The 22,643-nt window shown below is 38.4% G+C and overlaps 1 protein-coding gene across 1 annotated transcript in view; it reads right to left on the bottom strand.

The window, feature by feature from the left end:
• LOC104462736 (integrin alpha-8) overlaps nucleotides 1-22,643 on the bottom strand; it is a gene marked incomplete at its 3' end in the record, with an annotated part of 59,282 nt that overhangs the window by 35,755 nt on the left and 884 nt on the right. The window contains exons 2-7 of the mRNA XM_010074805.1: nucleotides 11,176-11,276; nucleotides 8,512-8,635; nucleotides 6,112-6,173; nucleotides 5,304-5,349; nucleotides 4,193-4,318; nucleotides 3,018-3,062 (exon numbers count right to left, since the gene is read on the bottom strand). Coding sequence (XP_010073107.1) covers nucleotides 3,018-3,062; nucleotides 4,193-4,196 — 49 coding nt within the window. The remainder of the gene's footprint in view (nucleotides 1-3,017; nucleotides 3,063-4,192; nucleotides 4,319-5,303; nucleotides 5,350-6,111; nucleotides 6,174-8,511; nucleotides 8,636-11,175; nucleotides 11,277-22,643) is intronic.

Raw genomic sequence — 22,643 nt, 5'->3', positions numbered from 1 at the left:
GAAAAGATAAATGATCATCAGTGAACTGGTTAGGCATGCAACGTGCATACCATGCCACTTAAATTCTTCCTTGACATATAACCCTGAGGGTTTTGGTTTGTTATCTGTATCAGAAACATCTGCAAATCACTGCAAGACACTAATTCATAAGATTTTAAAATTCATTTGGTGCATCTAGTTGCATGAAATATTACATCTTAACTGTTGAATGCACTCATCCAGAGATGTCTTTCTACCTAGCATTACTTAGCATAGCACAGTATAATCAAGCTCTTAGTACAAATCAGCTTGTTACCTGTGGATTGACAGAACCAGAACTAGTTGTGGCATCACACACTAGAGTACAGAAGCTAAACAAAACTGTCCTTACAAATACACCTTTTCTTTCTGGTTCCACAAGAGTGTGTTTCATCTGTTATTTGGCTTGATGCCATGAAAGTGTTCAACAAGTTCTCCACAGGCTATTTAAAGCATTACAAGGAAATTTTAGTGAGTGGCATCGAGGGAATTCATTGAACAAGAACATGAAGTATCGGACCTAGCTGCCTTCTAGGATGCTATTTTGTTCAATGGTGAAATCTTAAACAACTAGTGAAAAAAAAGGAAAAAAAAAAAAAAAAAAAGAGCCAAGTCACAGCCCGCAGTCTTACTGTCTAAACCCTCCCTCATTAGGATAACCACATCAGAAGACAGCAGCAGGAACCTCAGATACCAGAGCACCTCAGACACCTGCCTGTATTGACATAGCATTCCTCTGTTCCTCTCTGGGTTTATATACTCCCCTGTGGTCAAATGTGTTTAGTCCAGGGGAGGTGGAAGTAGTAATGAAGGACTGAAGAGGACACAGGACAATTCTCAGGTCAGCCAACAATGCAATTCTTTGTGCCAATCATTCACGTGACTTCCTGATTCAAGAACCATCCATTATAAAAACGTGGATATGCATTAAAAAAAACAAAAACATATATGCACACATATGCATTTAGGTGGCTGCAGCCTTGCACTACCAGGGACACATCTTTTTGTCCACGTTATATTATTTGCCCCAAAATTCTTTTTTTTTTTTTTTTTTTTTAAAGTCACAGTGGCACAGGACAGAAACTAACACTATAGGGATTTAGCAGCAGCAGTTCTGGGCAGCTGGGTTCATTTCTAGAAATGTACTATGTCTCTATTGGCTTTGTGAGTCTGGACCACTTCCTCAAGAAAGCTCCCCCTTACTCCCCCCCTACTTTCTGACAGACTGTGAGCCTTACACAAGAAACATAGACCTTAAGGTATGAGACTAGGGGTCACTGATATTTTCAGCTAACTGTATGTTCTGAAATCCTGTACAATTTCAGAACACCTGAAAATAGATAAATCATGGACAAATTTCTATTTATAACTGATTATTTTAAACATACTCTACCAAACAGAGCTGTGAAAGGAGCTTTTCTTCTACACTGGATTCAACTTGCAGAGACACACGAAAACTAGTGCTCAGTTTCTAACACACCCACAAAATGTATTTTACAACTTAAAAATCAGACATTGTTCAGTTTGTTTTTAGTTCTCTTGCACAGCACTTTGTGCTGTGAGGTTTAAGTCTTGTTGGTATTTAGTTAAAGCCCCAGTGGTGTTCCAGAAACTACTGTTGCTAAACCTAGCCCCTGCAGGATGGATGGCTGTGACTTTGTCCTGAGGGAATTACAGAACTATGTTACTGGAGCTGCCACTTTCTAGGGCAGTTTTCGTTAGCCATGTGAAACGAATAAATATTCTGTGTCACCTTTTGCTAGAGGGAACAACTTGAACCTCAGCGTTTGAGCTAATTCTAAGTTATGTAGTGACATTCTGCACATTTAAAAAAACATTTATCCTGTAATTCTGGTTAAAACCTGCTCCTTAGTGCATGTTTCTCTACTTTATCAAGTTATGAATATAGAGTCCTAGAAGGTGATGTTTTACAGATCATGAAACGTTTCAGGTGAAGGTTTCACAGTGACAACATTTTTAAGCAATGCTGTTAAGCCTGTGAGATGTCTGGTTGTTTGTGGATGACAGTTGCTGTCTAAAGGCAAATTATTCTAAATATGTCCTGTATCAAACTTATTTGTTCCATGAACTTTTACAAAGTCTCAGGCATGATTCTGTATTCAGACATTTATATTCATGTGCATTCAGCTTTTCCTAATTCAAAGGATTAAATGAACACTTCATCGTCCTGCAGAATGCTTTCCATCCCTCTGTGCCCAGGTTTTAATAAAAGGAATTAAATTCTTCTGTTTCCTGCTGTCAAATATAAGGCTTGGGGTAGGAGCAAGAGCACAGAGAATTTGTTCTTACTGCATTATGCCTCTGCAGGAAAATATAATGTACGAAAAGGGTCAGCTAATGAACTGCCCCAGGCACTTCATCCTTAAGGAACATGAATTGCAACCAGGGAAACTTTTATAGAGCCAAGAGCTGCTTCCACCAACAAGCACTAGCATGTCAGTGTAGACACGTCTTTGTCCAGAAGCAGCTCAATGTTGTCCCTAGTCTGGGCTGTGACATTTATGTGGCAGACAGAAGCATGATTTCAGCATGCACAGACATTTTCAAGACATGTTGCATCTGTCCAGCCACATGTTGAGGTCCAGCAGCCTCTATACACGTAACTAATGTGAGTGTGGACATAAGGACTGTATGGAACTGCACTGTTGGCTCCACTTGTCACTACTGGTCACCAAACTGTCTAAATTAAGTGAGCCTGGATGGCTCCACCTATCATGCTGTCACAGATCTAAGTGCCGAACAGAGGCATGGGCATGATACCATAACCACATATTCAGACTTTTAGGTTACTTACATTCTGCTCTATTACGCTACACCTTCTAAGGAAATACTAGCCTCTGAGAATACTGGGTACAGACAGCTCAAGTCTCACCAGTGTTTCAAAAGTACAAAAGGTATCTTCTTGCGTAGAGACCCAAAATGAGGAATTTAATAGATGCATGGCCATATGGTTTCCATTCAAGTATGCAGCTTCTTACCTTGTTCAGAATCTCCAGTAAATTCCCCAGCAGCCACTGAGTATCCTGTTTAAAGATAAATTACAAGCAATACAGTTGATAAACCATTTATTTAAAAAAAAAAATGCAGGGACAATCAGATTTGTCCATATGATATCAGAATGCAATTTTTCTAACATTAGTATACTAAAACTGTGTGGAAAAAAAGCAAAATTGTTTATCTCATTACTAAATTAACCGTAGGTCTGAATGTATAATAAACCTGTCCTTTTTCTCCAAAAATGAGCTTCTAAATCATTAATACTTTATAGTTTATCTGAAAAAGCAGCAGGTACTATGGTGGTTTGCCCTAGCAGCTATTGACACAATTTAGGTCTTCATTACTGTACTGTAACATGTGAATATCCTGCTTTAGCTCTATATGGAAGTCAGATTTCCAAAGATGCAGTGAAGTACCTCCTGGAGCTTTAGTAAATCAGTGAGATAATTGCTATTGGCAGAGTAAAGACTTTTGGATTGTATCAGGGACTGTATTTTCAAATCTATGTGCAGAGATGAAAGGATGCATCTTTGCCTACAAATTCCACTGCATTTTTTCTAAAATTATGTGAAGAAAAACCTGTCTTACATGCAGAGACACCTAAATATCATGCAAGTTCTTAGAGATCAGTATTAATAAAAAGTACATAATGAGCCTTTTTTTTTATTTATTACATAATATATACAAACTGACTTTTGTTATTGCTTACTTCAATTGTATCTTTTAAATATCAGTGAGAATAAATTGGGTATTTGTGCAGTACTTTACAAAATGCTGCAGAACTTAATTTTCTTTTATGTATTAAAATCTGAAATAGTCTTTAATTACTTTCAATTCAATCCATCATTTTGGAAAGGAAGAAGATATAAATGGGAAAATTTTGTATTTCTGCCTAATTATTTAAGATCATATAGCCAGAACTCTAATGAGCCATTTAAGATCTCAACCTTCAAACCCTCTTGCTGTGCAGAATTTTGGGAATGTTCATAATCCCATTGAAGTAACTAGCACACTACTGATTTGCTGTTGCACTTAAGGCAGAACATGTATAAATCCTCTCACAGCTGGGACATTGGTAAATTAGGGCTTCATTTCACATGTATATAAGCCCCATGCTTTTAGAACATAGTGCTAACTGACACAGAGCTTATCTTACCCATGTAATTGTCATCATATGAGGGTGGTGCCACTCCTGTTTGCTTCTCTTGTGCCAGTTTCCGCAGAATATCCTTGAAGGAATAATTTGCAATGATATCCGCAATACTTGCAGTGATTACCTGACCTGGATTCAAACAACTTAATAAATGAAAGGGACATAAAGGATAGCCAGCTTCTACAAAACACGGCTAGCAGAACATCAGAACAGAGCTGCAAGGGATAATATAGCACAGATGCAAAAAGTAGACATCTCTCAATCTTTCTCCATTATTGCCCTGAAAGTCTCAAGAGTACACATAAATCAACACAGCAAAGCATTGAGACTCTATTGAACCACCACAAAAATATCTCCAGACCCATTTCAAGGTGCTGATTCAAACTAAAGTCAAGCATTTTGAGGTTCAGCTGCCTTTTGATGCTGTACAGAACAAAGTAGTGGAACAATGGAAGCAATTTCTCAATGGAGAATCCAAAGCTGTGAATTCCCTACTATCATAGTCAACTAGATTTTCCTCATTTAATGGCAATGCAAAACCACATATCAATGAGGCTGGCAACAGGCAAGTTTATAGGCAGTCTGGGAATCACCTATATCATATATGTCAAAACAGGTTAAAGCAAAAATATCTTTTTGACTCTTTACCAAAACCATTTCAGGTTTTAGTTACATGAGAAACAACATCTTGGAAACTGTAGTGATGTCACAAATGAACTAAAAATATATGCAGATAGCAATAAAAGGTTGTGTTCAGAAACAAATAGTGACAAAAACTTTTAAAATATTACATTTGCTGTACAAATATTAGCTACTTTTAAAATTGCAGGGGAAAAGTCAGCTTATTAATTAAATGGCAAATGTGCTAAAATGCCAATATAAAAATAGTTATTTCTATTTGTTTCACTTCTTATACAGTCTACATCCTGCATTCTCCCTGAATTATTTTTATGCTCAGTTGCTTGTTAAGCAATTCTTCTGATTTATATTTGTTGACTATAAGACCAGAGACTCGTTATCTTAAACTGAGAAAAAGCAGAAATCTAGAACAACATTTTCCGCCCTACTTTCTGGTTCAATTCTTAGATCAAATTAACCCGCCAGATTAACATACCTTGCCAATAAAAACTACCAGGCCCGCCTACTATCAGGTCTCCATTCTACAAAAAGCAGAATTGAATAAAATTACACAACAAAAGAACACAACAGAATTAAGCATGAATGGGAAAAAACAATTTAAATGACCAAAAGAATCATGATAAAGGAGAATAGCCCGGTTCAAGGAAAGGATGTAGGTAAATGGATGTGCAGGAAAATTGACAGTTAAATAAAGTTAAGCATTAGTGCTTAAGTAGCACTTATAGCATAAGTGCTGTAATAATGGCACAGATAATAGCTGCAAAGTTTATTCTTTGACCAACAATATTGTTTCTGGACCCTCCTGGCATATAAGAACAACCACCTATTTCCCTTAAGCACTTCCTCTTTCACCTCCACAAGAGATCTTACTCAATTACTAGTTTGCCTCCAAAAGCATCCTTACACAAGCTATTTCAACTTTTAAAAACTAGGTGGTGCCTGCCCATTATTTCCTGAAAGTCATGTCTCTGGAAAGCATTGTAAGTGGGACACACTGAATCAAAAACACATACAATTTTTTGGCTAATTATCTATTAAGATAGACTGAGCAGAGTCAGATTGGAGTGCTGCAAAGAGATAAACAGGTGCTGATTGCAGTATTTCTTTTATTAAAGAAACCAGGAAGTTTGAAGATTGCAAAGGAGTAACGAACTTGGAACAACTTCACGAAACTTTCCATATGCAACAGCATGGGTATAAACTTGATCACTGAGACAGTGCTTGGATGCTGGGGATATATCAGAATCACATTTGGTCAAAGTATTTCAGAAGCAGAATCTCACCTTGTAAAAATCTAAGCTGAAACCTGCTTGACAAAAGCCTTGTCCTTCAGGATCTGCATTGCCTGCAATTGTGAAGGTAGAAGCATTTTATTGATTTCACAGTGCATGTGGAAGACAGCTTACACACTCCTAGAGCTGTAAGGCTGTAAATGTAAAACTACCAAAATATGTGAAAAGACACGTGTTCTTTTTCAGAAGAGGCAGAGCAAATCAAGGTCTTCTACAGGACTCTGAACATGCAGCCTTCTCATGCAGATTTTTAAAAATGGGACCTGTTACTTGGGACTTTCTTCTCTCACTGCCAAGGAAGGACCCTTGCAACAACTTCCAGGGATTCAGTTTGAGTTTGGCTGGAGATACAAAAGTAAAAAACTTAACAAGAAATCCTAGAGTGGTCACCACAGTCTGCTCTGCCATAAACACAAAAAATGTTTACTAAGGCATTCTCAAAAAATGTTGACATAGTGGATGGGTCAGCATGGGTTAATATTCAGACAACATCCTGGTTTACCTCTACTATGGCAAGGGAAAGGGCACATGTTCTTCACAAGGGCCAGCCCTTTAAAAATATGCATTTGCTCATTGAAGAGTGAAGTGTAATATAATTTTGGATGCACATTTGTACATGTAAAAACACCCTTCCTGCTTCTGTCCATTTTTATTTCTGGTCTCCAAGTCTTTATACAATTGTACAAAGTGTGTTGGCATGCATTTTAGGGCTTTCTTATGAGTGCTACATTGTTGGAAGCCTGCAGGATTGGGAAACTGAGAGCAGGAAGGGCCCCCTGAACTTTCTCTTCAAATGGCATAAGCCTTTGGCAAAGCCCCAGTGAGATATCAGAAGTACATGAAGCAGATTTTGGGGTCACCACTTCTCACAGATTCAGCTTCTTTCTATACCTATACCTCCCCTGCCCATCCAGGGAGGATTAGGCTTAACAGAAAGATGTAGCACAACTCAGTTTAGAGCTCTACTACAATGTGAGAAAAGGAAAGCCACAGAGTAACACTGAACATAGATCCAAATATCTCACATTCCTATAGATGTGCAGATTTTCTGGTAGACCATGGAAAGCGTTATTGGGCTACATTATCACACATCTGTCAGATGTCAGGAAAGTCCAGCTACGTGGTATGATGCTGTCTCTAGATCATCACATTAAACAGACCTTTAATTATGTGAATGAAATGTCTTCTTTTTCTGTAAAATGCTTGTTACATTATTGACAAAATGATCCATTAGAAACTGGAAGGTAGGAGCATGGTTTGCAGCAGAGGAACAGTTAAAAGATGTGTTCTGAAATTAGCCCATGTGCACAGGGCAAGAATGCTAGCTGCAGTAGCAGGGTCTCTGTACAGGGTATCGTAGTTAACTGTCTCAGCTGGAACCAGGACAAAAGGGTATTGTGACAAGGAACAACATTCAAACTTCTCGTGTTATTGGCCAGCACACACTACTTGGAACAGCTACCCATCTCAGCTAAACTGAACAACATTATAGCTTTGTTGTGAGGGTTTCCCCTGGAATGGATAGGCAAGACCATCATATTGGCTATCTTATATACATTATCTTTAGAAAAGTAACTGAAAGAGCAATTCTCTGATTTGTGAGTGCAGAAACTGCCATACACCAAGCCCAGTGCAAAGCTCAGTAAAGTCACTGGACGCTATTGATGTTAATAATTTGAAGCTCTGAGGTAATGAGAGTATTAATAATCATCATAGACCCTTACACATAGGATGCTGAACAGGATGAACAACTGATTTAATCTAATGTGTGGCATTTTATACAGACTTCTACGTAACTGAACTTGGTTCTAAATATACATGCACTGTTTTTCCCTATTCCCCAAAAAACAAGGCCCAGAGATTGCTACCACGTCTTCAGAACAGCATAGAGAAGAGTGAGGAACAGCAGTGCTAACGTGAATGGCTTTCTTCCATGCTGGAATTCCTTCATAAATGAGCTATTGTGGGTTATATTGGCATAAATGGTGATACAGGCTTGTGTGTTTATGTGCAGGGCCTGGTCTTCAGATGGTGACCCTGTGATGAGAGATTTATACTCAGCATGAGCATGAGTAATTGGTTTAAAATGCTGTCTGGTTCTTATCTAAATCTCTGTGCTATATTTTAAAGCCATTTAAAGTGAACCAATTACATCTCATCACTATAACTGTATAAGCTTAATTTACTTCATTTCTCCTCTTTCAAATATACAATAAAGCATCCAATTGCAGGCATATAATTTAATGTTGTTTTTTCTTTAAACCCTCATCCAATGCAATAATGTAATGTAGTACTCTTCATTCAACCAAGACCGTGTGAACACTGAAAGGATGAAAACATTGGGTGCAATATCAATTCCTCCAACACAGGATTGTTCCTATTAATACTTACTGTTGCGACAAGGTGAATATTCAGCATAGGCACTGAAGTTCTGAATTGCTACATAGCAGGTGCCAACAGGGTCCTTCTCAGGGCTATCTTTAAGGGTTCTCCAATGATATAAAGGAGCACAAGCCTAACAAAACAGAAACAATGTCACATGTACAATTGTGCATCTGGCAAATGGTGTTTTTAATAAACAGTGTACGAGGATTCTCTCGGTATTGTATCATTCATACAGCAATGATCATAACATTTTGACAGAAGAAAATGCAGGACCACTGCTTCTTATAATTTCTTCGTAACTTGAAAAGCATAGTCTGATCTTTTGCTTGTAGCCCTTAGCAGGTGAAATCTGTCAAGGACTACAACTCACATTTAAGCATATGTTACAAATACCCTCTAAGCCTGCTTCACAAGTAGTATGTTTGCTCTATTACTGCTCATTGCACAGGACTTGATCCCATAGTTTAAGATGTAGATCACACACATGTGGCTGAAGAAATTCCTGCTTCTGTCCTGATCTGTCTTAAGATAATGGCTGTTGCAGCAGAACTGCTATGATTCTACTCTGCTTAGCAGAAGGAGACTTGTCAGGGTTTTATGTCATATTGACTATCGCAATTATCAGATTGTCTGCCTTCTTATAAACCCCTGGTTCAAATCTTTGGAGAGATGATACAGCTATAACGCATTCAACAGTCTCTGAGTGAACAGGCTTTTGCTAAGTAAGTTTTGGCTAGTGAACTAATACTTAATCTTCTATGTTATGGCAGTAGTGTTACAAACAGTACAAGGATAAAAGATATAGAAGTTGTGTAGAGAGACACGTGATTTACATTATATTTTTTGAAAGTAATTCAGAGAATTGTAAAAATAAAAAAGATAAGCTGTCAGGTACACATGTCATTCTTCAGGAGTCCCTGTGCCCTAAAACCTTTCAATTGGCTGGGGGCAGGGAGGGCGAGGGAAGACACTACCTCTCCCTACAACCTTGCTTCATACAAACAAATCCTTCACGGGTGTCCTACCTTGTCTTATTTTTCCTAACAGAAACCTGTCTACCTCTGTCAAGGCATTGTTAATGCTCACATTACTGTATGAGCCTCCATTCTGCAAGCAGTAACAGGCGGATGAACCACTGCTACTCAGAGCTTACCATAAAAGTCAGAGCTCCTGGAACACTGGTTTAGTGAACAGGGACTCTTAACATGCCCCTGCATAGAAGATCTTATAGATTTAAACAGAGAGTAAAATCAGAGTGCAGGAAAGAGGAGTACATGTCCTGTGAGGGCGATTTTAGGTACATCTGACATCAAGAAAAACAGACTGAAACAAGAACTCAATATAATCATAAATGTTGACCTAATGCAGTCTACTATCACATCTGTAGCTTAAAAAGTTTCTGACAGATTAATGACATTTTCTTTTTCTCTCCTTTCAGTCTACAAAGCTTAAAAGACAAAGATTTCTAGCTTCACTGTTCAAATTTTTGTCTGAAAAGTGTTGACTACATGTCTGTTTCCAAAAGCCTAAGAAGAGTTATCAGAAGCAAACCAAAGTTTGGTCAGTACAGATACAGCACATCAGTTGGTGATGATGTTTTCTGCTCACTTGATTAAGATTCAGAAAACGGTGCTAAAGAACTATTTTATTTCAGTTTGTGAACTGTTGTTTAGTAGAATACACAAAATTAAAAATCTTCAGCTATTTTTAGAATTTAAAAAAAAAAGTTTACATTTACTTTGCTTTGTAAGAGAATAGCGTGATGTTTTATTCATAACCTGTTTCATGTCAAAATCCTTCCCTATGTTAATCACAAGGCATACTATATAAGGGGAAGCATTTCCTTTAGATACTTCTTCCCTTATGACTACTTCTCAAGTAATAACTGGAAGTTTTAAGCAAATCCCAAGATACAAATTATCACTTTGTAACTGTAAAAACTAACAAAACTAATGACCAAACTAATTATTCTTATCACAATTATTTCAGCAACATTTTCAAAGTAAATTTTAATGCATAAATTGTAAATACAAAATGTCTGTGTATAAGCAGCACCACCACTACTTTACTAACCAATAGAAGTACTTGCTCTCTGCTCGGGTCCTCTATCAATACAGGTAAAATGTTCAGTGAAACTGGAAAACAGACATTGCACTTTGACAGCAATCTCGATTTGGAGCTTTTTTTATCATGACTTTTTGCAGCTGTTTTACCATGACTATGACATAGCTGTTCAAAACACTGTAAATGTGACAGAAGTCAGTGCTTTCTCTTAGTAACTGATCTTCAGCACAGGCTTTTGGCTTCCATTACATTTTACATTTAACATTACAAATAAAGCTTCATAATACAAAACATTTTATAGCAAATAGCTGTCAGTTACTGTGTATCTCCAAAGTATGTCCATTATCTGCTTAAAAAAAAAATAATAATTCACTTCCATAATATGGCATTCTGACGTTTCCACATGGCAGCAGGATCATCTTCATTTGATCAGTTCAGCCTGATTTTATAGACTGCCTCATTTTCTGCCTTATATACATCATGTGTTTTATAATTCGTGCATAATCAGAGTTGTTTCCATAATATACACATAGAGAGTTATTAAAGATATACATTTGAGAAAAATAAACTTTATCTCCAAGTGAATAACAAATGATTAAGACTTACCACAACTTTTTCTTTATGAGCTTTGACTGTTGCTCCAAACCACTGATTTGTCTTAAACTCAATAGGTTCCCTGGTGCCATTGACTTTAATTTTCCTGTTGTCTGACAAAGAAAGGAGGAACATGTTGACAGCTTATTTTAAAAAGTATTATCCTATGAATTATAGATACAAGTGAACAGACTAATGGATATATTACATTGCATCCACTCTCATCGTCCTAGCAGTTTAATAAAAATGGACGTTCTAGTACCATTTAAGCTTTTCACTGGTCAATGGAAAACAGCTTAAATTCACATGTGAAAATTCAAAATAATTACACTTAAACTGCAGAAAAAATACAAAGGTCTGGAAGAAGAAACCCCATGTTTCCCCCTGAAAAAAATAAAAAAGAAGTTCACCTGGAATTTATGATGAAGAATGAACAAGAATCTAGAAAAATAGGTGAAAAGCCCTGAAAAGTTTTCTCACAAGTAGAAGAAACTTTCCATGTAAAAAGCATGTTCCATAATTAGTTTTTGTCAAACAAATGACATTTCTCAGCATGATTACTCAAAGACCAACACTACACATAGCAAAAGACTTAGTTTTTAACAGAATTACATGTGTACACACCGTCACAAGAGACAGCTTCTTAATGTTGCTTTATATACACTCTTGCAGATGTCAGCATAAGAGAAGCCATCTGGGCAAAGACTCAGGCCAATTATAATGCATTTCAAGTTTTAATAAAAAGCAGACATCCCTCCCTTTCACCCTCGGTTCTCTGAAGTAAACTGATTTCCCATATGTTCATCAGTTATGCTCTTCCCTTACTAGTCATTCCTAATGAACTTCTCAATTTATACATAAGCAGGACATTACTCCTTCCCCCTTGTATCTGCATTCCCTTATGCTTGTTTCTGGTTCCTATCAGGAGGAATTTCACAAGAATCCTTTTTATTCACTCTAAGTGAAAATAAAACCATATACTGTCTACTTTGGAATGCAGAAAAAATGTAATGTCAGATTATATTGTGTGGATTTACATACATTAAAAAAAAAAAAAGCTGAAGAAAAATGCAGCTGGTATAATTGTCACCTTTAAAAAGCCAACACATCCTGGGATTTTGTCAACAGGAACAAAAGAGATATCTGAGTGCTTTTTTAGGTTGTTGGATCACCAGTTACCTCAGCTCATGGTAACCTCATAAATGCTACAGATACAAACTGAATTAGAAAGAAAAATGCATTGTGTTTGGAGAACAAGGGTAGTCTATCTGTATTTTTCTAATAAACATGAAGGAAAGTTGAATGAGAATGAATGTGTGAAAGTTTGAAAGTGTCTGAGAAAACATCTTCCTTCATACAAATATTTGTTTCTGTACTGCACCAATTACAGAAGCTAGTACGGAAATTCATGCTCAGAGCGATAAGAGAGATAAGTTTCAGGTATTAGATCTTAAAAACTGAGGAAAAAATGATTTAAAATCACTCTAAAAATATTCATTCTAAAAATACATTTTATTTAAGTTAGGCCTACACTTTAAGAGCTAGGAGACAGCGGCCTTGACACACTGGATTGTAGGAGCTGCCAGCTTCTACCTAGTTGTTGGCAACAAAACTTTTGATTAATTTTTCCAGTGAAGTCAGACCCTTTCAAACTGTAAAAGTTTCTTTTTTCTCTTTTTAGCGCTGCAGTAGATCTGAGCATGATCAATGTCCACAGATGAGGTCTTGATAGAAAAAAAAGCTTTTGAAGCTTGAAAATCAGCCACAGTCAGCTTACAGCAGGCAGTGCTAGCCTGGCTCTGATGATTCTCACGACCAGTATTCTAACTTAAAAAGAACTTACATTTTCAATCAAGACAGCGCAGTTTTCTATTGTCAAAGTATACTAAAATTTGAAAATAAGTTAGGTTTTAAAACTTGGACAGCCATTTGCAGTATTTATAAAAACCATAGCTGAATTTATCAGTAAATCTGCAAGAACTTTTTACTCACCCCACTTAGTTGCATATGGTGTAGTCGGAATCCTCCACCATGTGGCATGGCATTTTCATTATGAAATAATTAGTAAAAATCACATACAAATTAATAAATAGCTTTTTTTTCCCTAGGTAAATCTCCTGTGACAGAAATTCTCTAACCACCTTTGTTCAGGATCCTTGCTGGAGCCATGGAGTCATATTGCCAGTTTCCGAGGTTGTGTCTTAAAATACAGTCTAGTCTTTTCTATAATAACAACCATTCAATATTTCAGATTGCTGTGAACTAGCTACTGCTTCCACTACAACTTCATCAAAATGAAGCTATATACACCGTTAACTTGTCTGAGTACACATGGACTGTCATTACTGTGCCTTGATTGTAATCAATTAGACATCAAGGCTCCGAACGAAGCCACTGTAAATGTCCACTTACAACTGAGGACATGATCTAGGGCACAGTTCTTCTCCTCCTAAAGCAAATGTTTGAGAAGTTCATAAGAACCATGGCCTAAAATTACTTTCTTTTTTTTTTACCAACTGTAGATAGCCACGGACAACCAGCTTAGACTAGACTCAGATAAAAACTATCCATTTACTCAGATAAACCCCAATCTGGGGTTAAAAAAAAAAAAAAAAAAAAAAAAAAAAGTTGTTATTTCTGTCTTTGGTACATCCTTCAAAACTGCGTTATCTAAGCATTTCAAAAAATAACATGTCTGTATCCTGACAACACCCTTATATGACAGAGGATTATCTCTCCTTGTGTTATTTATGGGGTTCTGAGGCCTGTAGGCTATGTCTATACTGTGCCTTACCCACAGGCTAAGCTATATTCCTATGAGCATCAAAAACTTGGCCCGAGTTCAGGCTGCATTCAAATGTCGTCTTCTCTTCTGGAAGGGAATGCCTGGCCCCTTTTAGGAAGGAGTCCAGGCTTGGATCACGGTACGTGACACTAGTGCAAGGATAGCTGGAATACAAGGCAGCAGCTGGGCTGGGCACACAACGCCTAAGCCTGTCCACAGAGCAGTCCAGGGAGTGCCCGAGTACCAGCTGGATTGCTTCAGAGCCAGTCCAGGAGCTGTTCCAGATGGTCAACAGTCTGGATGACTTGCAAACTTGGCTTGAAACTCAGTCCTGGAGTCACTCTTGACTTGTACTGCCTAAGGCCCAGATGACCAGGAATATGCAAAGAGCAGAGAGATGTGTAAGTAGGTGCAAGGACATCCTTAAACTGCATTTCAGCAACCCAAAAGCATCTCATTTTCTACTGGAGGAGCCAAGACTCCTGTACATTAGTACTGCCCCACAATCCATCTTCAGAAGCAGCTCTGGAGATGGTGAAACATAATTCTCAAAATCAGTGTTCCTTCACACTGTCTTTTAAACTTCAGGTACCTAGGGGCTACCAAAGGGAAAAAGGGCTCTTAAATTGCCAAAGCAGCAGCTGGACAAGTAGAAAAGTTTGAAATCAAACAGTAAAAACAAACCTATGTAAGAACAGTGCAGAGATTTATTTTTAGGAATTAGAACTTGAACTTGGAGCAAGTGTTAAAGCAAATCCATTCTTTGCACACGTTAGACTAAATTTGGCACTGTGTACAGGGATTGGTCTCCTCTCAGCCACTGCGTCCACACATTATAAACTGTTTAATTGCCATGAATCAAACATTACTCTTACAATTATTTCTTTGTAGTAGTAATCAGGATCTGCATAAGAAAGATATATTTGCAAACACTGATAGTGGCTCATTGTGATTCATTCATCTCTTGAAAACTGGAAGTAAAAATGCAGCATCTATTATAATTGAAAATACTCAAAAGAACAAAAGCAAATAAAATATTTTAATCAAGCTTTACACAAGAAAACAATGCTGTTAATCAAAACAACAAATCTGGCTATGTAATACACCTGCAACTCTTTCGGGTAAGTTCTCGCCCTTCAGGAACTTTGAAAAATATTATCTTTACTTGCCCCATGTATCTTTGCCTGTATGTTCTTGATAAATGCAGACGGCTGTTAACCAGGCATGTGCAACAGGCTCGGTTACACTCTGCTCTCTAATCTGTACATACTCAGACTACATCCAGGATGGCAAATCCCTTTCAAATACCAGTCTTGATATACGTGTATGTGCGTGTACATCCATACATATAAGTAAATATAGATAATACAAAATGTAATATAAATATTCCACATATTTATGCATAATTATATACAGACAGAGTAGAGGTGAATAATCACCTCAGCCTGTCCATATTTATATAAAATGGGAAAACAAACATATAAAACCAACAAACATTTATATTTATATAAATATATACAGGTCAAAGAAAGTGAATATCCCCCTCACATGGAAACACCTGGAATGCTAAGTACGTTTTTGAGATATCAGTACAAGACTTGCAGGTGCTTGGCCCAAAGAAGAGAAAGCAAAGGAGGATCTGTTTGCACTTCATCCAATGTTTAATAGGCAGAGAATAGAGAGAGCCAAACTCCCATTTGAGGTACGCAGCAAAAGGAAAATAGGCAAAAGACACAAGGCATAGCAAGGGAATTTCTGACTAGGTATAAAGAAAATACTCTTCACAGTGGGGGTTATTAAGCACTGGAACAGATTCCCTGAGAGGCTGTGGCATCTCCATCCTTGGGTAGTTTCAGAACACGGCTACACAAGGCTCTGAGCAACCTAATTTAACTTTGCAATCAGCCCTGCTGCTTCATTAGGGTTCTGTGTTACACGAAGGAAGAGAGAGGGAAGGGTTCGTAGTGGCATACATGGTCCCATATTGTAGAAGTGCTGGAAGAGAGCAGGTCTTGTCAACCCTATCACCATGGCAGAGTGGTATTTTTTTGGTATCACTACCATAAAAGATTTCAACCACACCACCTGTTACTAAACAAAGGTAAGCCAGTAACATTCACAGGGTCATTGATATTAGACCCTCAACAGAGAGACAGAATACAAATACAAAGCTAAAGACTACAACCTCGGGAACCAAGCCAAGCAATTGTCTTCAATGTTAATGCTGAGGGAAAAAAGGACTCTGTAGTGTTTAGAGACACTAAGGACATACCAAAGCCCCGCATGACAAGAAAAATTGCTTCTATTTTTAGATTTATCTGATTCTTCAAACATCTATTTAATTTCTGGGGTTTTTTTTAGCTTTAGATGCTATTTATATGAGTTATTTTAATTTAATAGATCATATCTAGAGAGCTTTATTTAGACTTTCATTCCATGAATCAAGAAAAAAAGAATCACCAAAGCAAACAGGATTTTTTCCCTAAGTACAATCTGATCAAAACCAAATAAAACCTCAGGGCTTGAACTAACATAGCTAAGGGTATTTTTTCCCTTCTTTAGATACAGATGAGATTTATAAAATAAACCCATGAGGGTCTATTATAAATCAGAATTCTACAAGTGAACCATGAGGCTCTAGATAAGGTCTTACTGGCTTAGTGGACTGAAATGTGTCAACATTTAAAAGTACAACAAAGTTCTCCCTCAGCACTTTCTCTTGAGATGCAAATTCTGTCTTATAACAGGATTCTAAGTTTTCCCTAGAATCTTACCATCTTTACAGCTAATGATTTTTTCATGTAACCGAACCTCTCAAGTCCCACAATACATCCTTTCCTTATGCAGTACCTGGGTTCTGTTACAAACAGCTCAACTGCTGGCCAGATTAGTTCATGTTTTTTATCAACTGCACACTTGGCCAGAACTGATCTACATCCCCCTCCCCTGTTGCTCTTCAGAGGCTGTTCAAATTTTCTCCAACTAGTTTAGAAAAATACAACCTATTTTACTAAAACTGGTAAAGTTAACTGATAGCGAAAACAACGCCCCAGTGTGTTCTGGAAACTTAGGGGAAGTGGAATCTAAAATTCTGCCTTTAGGAGCTAATTTAAAACATAAGAACTTGTTGCAGTCTGTTAAATATTACAATTAAAAGCAACCATTATAATGGGTTTCTGAAATATGAACTATTAGCTTTTTACCAGATTTCAAATGCAATAGTGCACTTCAGGGGGCATTTAAGTTTGCTTCTGGCTGCAAGATTTTTTTGAAGTTCCTCAGTTAATCCAGCAGGGAGAAAGTTTTCTTCACATTGCTCTCCTACTACCTCTCCTGGCAGCTGAACGGAAGAACACCCAGCTTAAACACAAGGACTTGGTAATTCTACCTCAGTGCTAAAGCAGAAGTAGTCACTGTAAACCTCATTTCATAATGGAGAAACTGAAAAGGAGAAGTTAGCTTTGTGTAGGTAAGAGAGGAAAGACAGATCACAGCTCTTTAATATAATGCCAACGCTTGTTCCCCCGTCCTCTCATTGACTTTCAAAGAGTATCACGGCCTTACATTGCAATGCAACAGGACAGCTTTACAGAGCAGGGAAACAAGGGAGAAGAGTCTCTGCCCTTCAGTCCGCATCTCCTGCAGTAAGGGGATACTAAAAGCCCTTCCATTACACTTTATCTCAATTCCCTGCTGCAATCAAGCAGGTTAAAACACCAGTTGTGCTCTCTAGGGCAGTGCTTTCAACTTCTTCACAGAGTCTTGGTCCTGGAGCTCAGATTTAGGGAGCTTTTAAGAACTGCAAACATCGGACTGCAGAGTTGGTGCTGTATCAACAGCAGGAAACATGGAGAGTTCCTGCTAAAGCCCCTTCTTGGCTGGAGGCCATATCACCGGCCAACCCATATGGGAATGTCCGGTTACATGACTTGCTTATGGATGGGTTGGCCCAAACCCTACAGCGTGTCAAAATTTCATCCTTCTTCCCTCTTCTGCCCCTCTATCCCTTGTCAGGAGCAATATTTCATCAATAGGATTAATTACTGAAGTTAGTTTGCAAGTAAATCACCTCATTGCTTTGGAAAACTCTGGATTAGCTACTATGAAGAACAGAGAGAGGTGACCTGAGAAATCAGTGACAATCTGGGAGAACCGCCTGCAGAACAATTTCAGCTAGGTGGTATGACTTTCAGGAATGGGCTGCAGATAATCCTGCACCTCTACGGACTCTAACTAAGCCATCTTCTCAGCAGAGTAGTTTACCCCACGCACATTTCCACACTAACACAAGTAAAGCAGCTGCTCGTAGCACTCAGCCCAGCTTGGGCATCCTAGCATATGCACAGTGCTACAGAGATGGTTTCAGGAGTAGTCTTGGTTTTGAGTATCGCTGCTACTAGTAAGGAAGCCAGTCTGTGTTTGACAGCTAGAACATGGCACACAGAAGTAATGACACATTTTTAAAGGTGTTTTCATATCTTTCACTAGGAACTGAGTGCATACTGAGTGTTTGTGTTGGATATATATCAGTAACCAATGGAATGTCTACTCCCTCATGTTATCTTAGCTTCTGAGAAAAAAGGGGCAAGAGAGCTTCACAGACTACAAGGATTTGTCTTTTGTTGTTTAAAGCTTACATGACACAAAGACTAGAGTTTAGTTCTGAGTGTCACAGTCTGTGTAGTGGCAGGAAGGTTAGCTGCACCTTGCCAGTGACTCTGGGTGCAGCCCTTGCAGTGTCAGATCTCTGAGCCATGGGGGAACATCGCAGCTGTCGTACACCACTGTCAGGACGTCAGCTCCAGTTAGGCTTAGCGCAGAGTCTCCCTTCAGGGTTCTATGGCATGCAGGATATAAGCTAAAATTTCTTTATTTTCTTTAAGCTAAAATTTTCAGTTATTTTAAAAACAGAAATATTATTCACAGAGAAAAACAAAACTCTTCAACAAAATAGCTTTTACAGAACCAAAGACCATCCTATCTCAGTGCTTACCAACATAATACTAACCTAAGCAAGCCTAAGTCTTTCACTAAGGTGTCTGTCACTTGGTTCTCTCAAACAACTTTCTGAACAAGTGCCCCCTCTGTCTTAGGCACATATACTTTATAAACTCAACATACTCTTCTTTCTTCCTTCCCTTTCTTAACTCATGAGCGTGTTCTTGTTCATCATTGCCTCTTAACAAGTTTTAAATGCTTCTGTCCTTTTTTTTTTGTTATACTCTACAGCCCCACAACAAGGCGTTGTTCATTCATTCAGTAACCATCTCAATATCTGTAAAACACAAGATAACTATAAATTAGTCCAAAGCAACTCCACACCTGTAATACCACAATATTTTTAAATGTCCAGGATCTTGACTGAAGCCATCACAGTGTACTAGTCAATGTCCTCACTGTTTTCATTTAGTAGGACCGAGATAATAACAGTGTTAATACAAATAACATTGAGGCATTTGCAAAAGAAGGAGCCCTTCCTGAATTTAGGTCTATTGTTCTGGTGGAAACAGTGAAATAATCTTTACTGCTACATATGAGTCTTACCAATTAGGTGCCCACTTACACACTTATTTGTGGCCTCAAAAGTCCAAATAACATCCAAGTGCATTTTATGTTCCCTTCTCAACAGCAGAACATAACTTGCGTGGAATGCAACATACCTGAGCTCCACTTGTGTACCCAGCCCTCAGAAACAGAAGATGCGAGCCCTCGTGCTCATGTGTAATTTAGGCCAGTGGTTTTCAGCCACTTGGATTTGTTGATCTCTTGAATTTTTATGTTATGGGGGAAATTTCACAGTTTCTGTGACGTGCAGCAATTTCACATATCTAACTTGGGATAGAGGATATGTGAATCTGCTTTTCTTTTACAATTCCTTTAGAATTTAGAAGACCTCCATTAAACTCCCGTGGCTGAAAAATACTCAGTAAATTCTTTTCCTATTTGTTGGGTCACATTGCCTTTTGAATGTTACATTATACTCTCCTTTTCTTTCTAGTTCCACTCAATTTTTTCTTCTGATCTTAATTAAAAACGCTTTCAATTATTCAGCAGTTTTGTTTCTTTTATTGTGTTTAGTGAATCTAACTGGAAGAGCTTACATTATTTGTCTAGAGTCAAGAAAAAGTACTTAAAGAAGGAGACTTTGTATAAAAATGCATCAAAATGAAATCTTCCAGCTCTGAAGCAGCCTCTGTAGTTTTTTTCTGTTTTGTTTCAGAAAACATTCCCAAAGATTTCCAGGACTTAAAAAAAAAATCTTCTATGAGACATGAAGCATTAATCTTTAAAATTGAAGCTTCTAGAGCTGAATTTCCAGTCTTCTAACAATTTCTGGGTGTTTTTGTTTTGGGAGAAAGGATAATCTTGTGGTTAAGGCACTGGAGGAAGAAAAGATCCCAAGTCAGTTCCCAGTATCATCCCAACTTCCTGTACGATCTTTGACAACCCAGATTGACTTTTTTCTGTTTATAAGAATAAATATAAAAATAGGAATATAAATACAAAATGGGAATAGCAGCATTTCTGAGTGATGCTGGAGGGAGAAGGCATAGTGAGTACAAGGTTCTTGTACAAGAGCCATGAACTGAAAATACCCCTCATATTTACTGAGGACTACCTAAATCCCACTAGGCATGCAATGGCCAAAGGCTTCAAAAGGAACTGCGTGTAACAGACTATTCGAAATAGTATCATCTAGCCTACAGCTCATGTGGACTGCTCTGCTCGGGGGAACAGTGGAAAAGATGGAAAACTCGCTCCTGTAAGTAGCATATTTTGGAGAGAAAAATCTGACACGAAATATCAGCAAAAAGAGTCATCTAAGGCATATTGGAGATGGCCTTTATGTTGCTGGCAATACAGAATAGGTGTTGGTACAGCTGTGCTGTGTACTTCCCGAGGTCCCTGTCTACGAGAGCAGCTGGCCATTGCAGAATTGTGCGAAGTGACACCTTTACTGCCCTTGCTACTGGAATTAGACAGCTAACGATAACACTGCTAGACCTGCCTATGCTGCAGTCCCTCCTCCAAGTACAGTGCGTTTATACCTACACAACGCGCTCTCCCTGGCTTGACTTCAGCTGTCTACAGGTCAGGCATCTACCCAGAGGACACAACTAACTACCTCAGGAAGACTGAATGAACCACGGGGGACTCCACGCTGAACAAGTTGTGTGACACAGTCCAAAGCATTGTTGACACACTTACTCATCAGCCTGTGTTTGTGCCTTTATTTGAAACATAGTATCTGCAAAAGGACATCTCTCTCTTTAGTCAACTTTTCTGGAGTTTCCCACAGGAAAGCCAGATGTCCTTCAAGGTTTGCATCACTAGGTTTTAACTCATTTTTCAAAATGTCCCTTTAAAATTTGATGGAATTTTCCTTTAGCCTGTAAGTTTTCTATTCAATCCTGAAATTAATTTGTATAGATAACATATTCCACTTCTGTTACATGACCCATCTAATCATAAGATGGAAACACAGGAATATTTCCAAAACTGTTTTTATTTTAAAGATGTGCACTCAGGGCATATTACAATAAAAATATTGTATGCATACTGCCTATGTCTGTACCTTCACATTTATTGCTGTACATAGTACGGCATGCCCAAGCAGCCACATACACATGCAGGAGCTATCTCCAACTCTGTTTTGAAGAACATCCAGCATGATGGAAGAGTCATCCTGAGTAGAGTTCCTGGGCACTAACATAGTAATAGGATGTGTGGGTGGCTGGAGCTGGAAGGGCTAAAGAACTGCACTGCTTACTTGCTACATGTGAGTAAGCTCTTCTAATTTAATCTGTGCTCTCTGAAAAAAGTGTAATCGTATTGTGTGTGCATTTAAATAAACTATAAATGTTAAGATTAAATATAACCTAAAGAATCATAACTTTTGCTTAATCATGAAACTGTCAAAGTTTGCCTAAATAAAGCAATCAGCTTTAAAGTCCCTGCAAACACTAGGTTTAAATTATTTTCAAGACCTATAAAGAGACAACAGAAAACATAAACAGCCTGAATTGTTTAAAATGTGTATTCCCCCTAATTAAATAAGAAACATCTGTCTTTGGATTTTGGAAGTGGATATAATCTATCCACATTGTGCCTAAATCGGTTTGCATCTAGCTTCCAGTATTCTGAAATAAAATTCTTACTTTCTGGAAAGACTTAAACAAGCATGCTACATGAGGTACTTAATCCATCTGAATAGACAGAAAACCCCCTGCTGAAAGCAAAGACTAGCAATCCTGTGACTTCCAGGATTCAGAGAAGTAAGTGAGAGAAAAAGTATTTTCAAAATACTTTTGAATTTGGCAGGAAGCTGCCATGAACACCTTTCATTAATGCATTAAGATGAACTATGCACAGACCCTGGAGGTCATACTCCTGTTATTTCTCCAGGGACCATCAAACCCTTCCCTGCAAGCGCACATGCACACACACTCCGGGAGCGGGATGGCTCCGGCGAACCGCAGGTACTCAGATCAGAGGGACACACCGAGGCGAGCGCGGAAGAACCGTGTGCCGCAGCGGGACCCCTGCACCGCAGAGCGGCACCCGGCACAGCGGCACACACACAGCCGGACACACACACACCCGGCACAGCGGCACACACACAGCGGCACACACACACCCGGCACAGCGGCACACACACAGCGGCACACACACACCCGGCACGGCGGCGCCCACA

This window comes from Pterocles gutturalis, unplaced genomic scaffold (genome assembly GCF_000699245.1).
Source record: "Pterocles gutturalis isolate BGI_N339 unplaced genomic scaffold, ASM69924v1 scaffold44307, whole genome shotgun sequence".
Taxonomy (NCBI): Eukaryota; Metazoa; Chordata; class Aves; order Pterocliformes; family Pteroclidae; genus Pterocles; species Pterocles gutturalis.
This window is presented reverse-complemented; position numbering and strand designations above follow the sequence as displayed.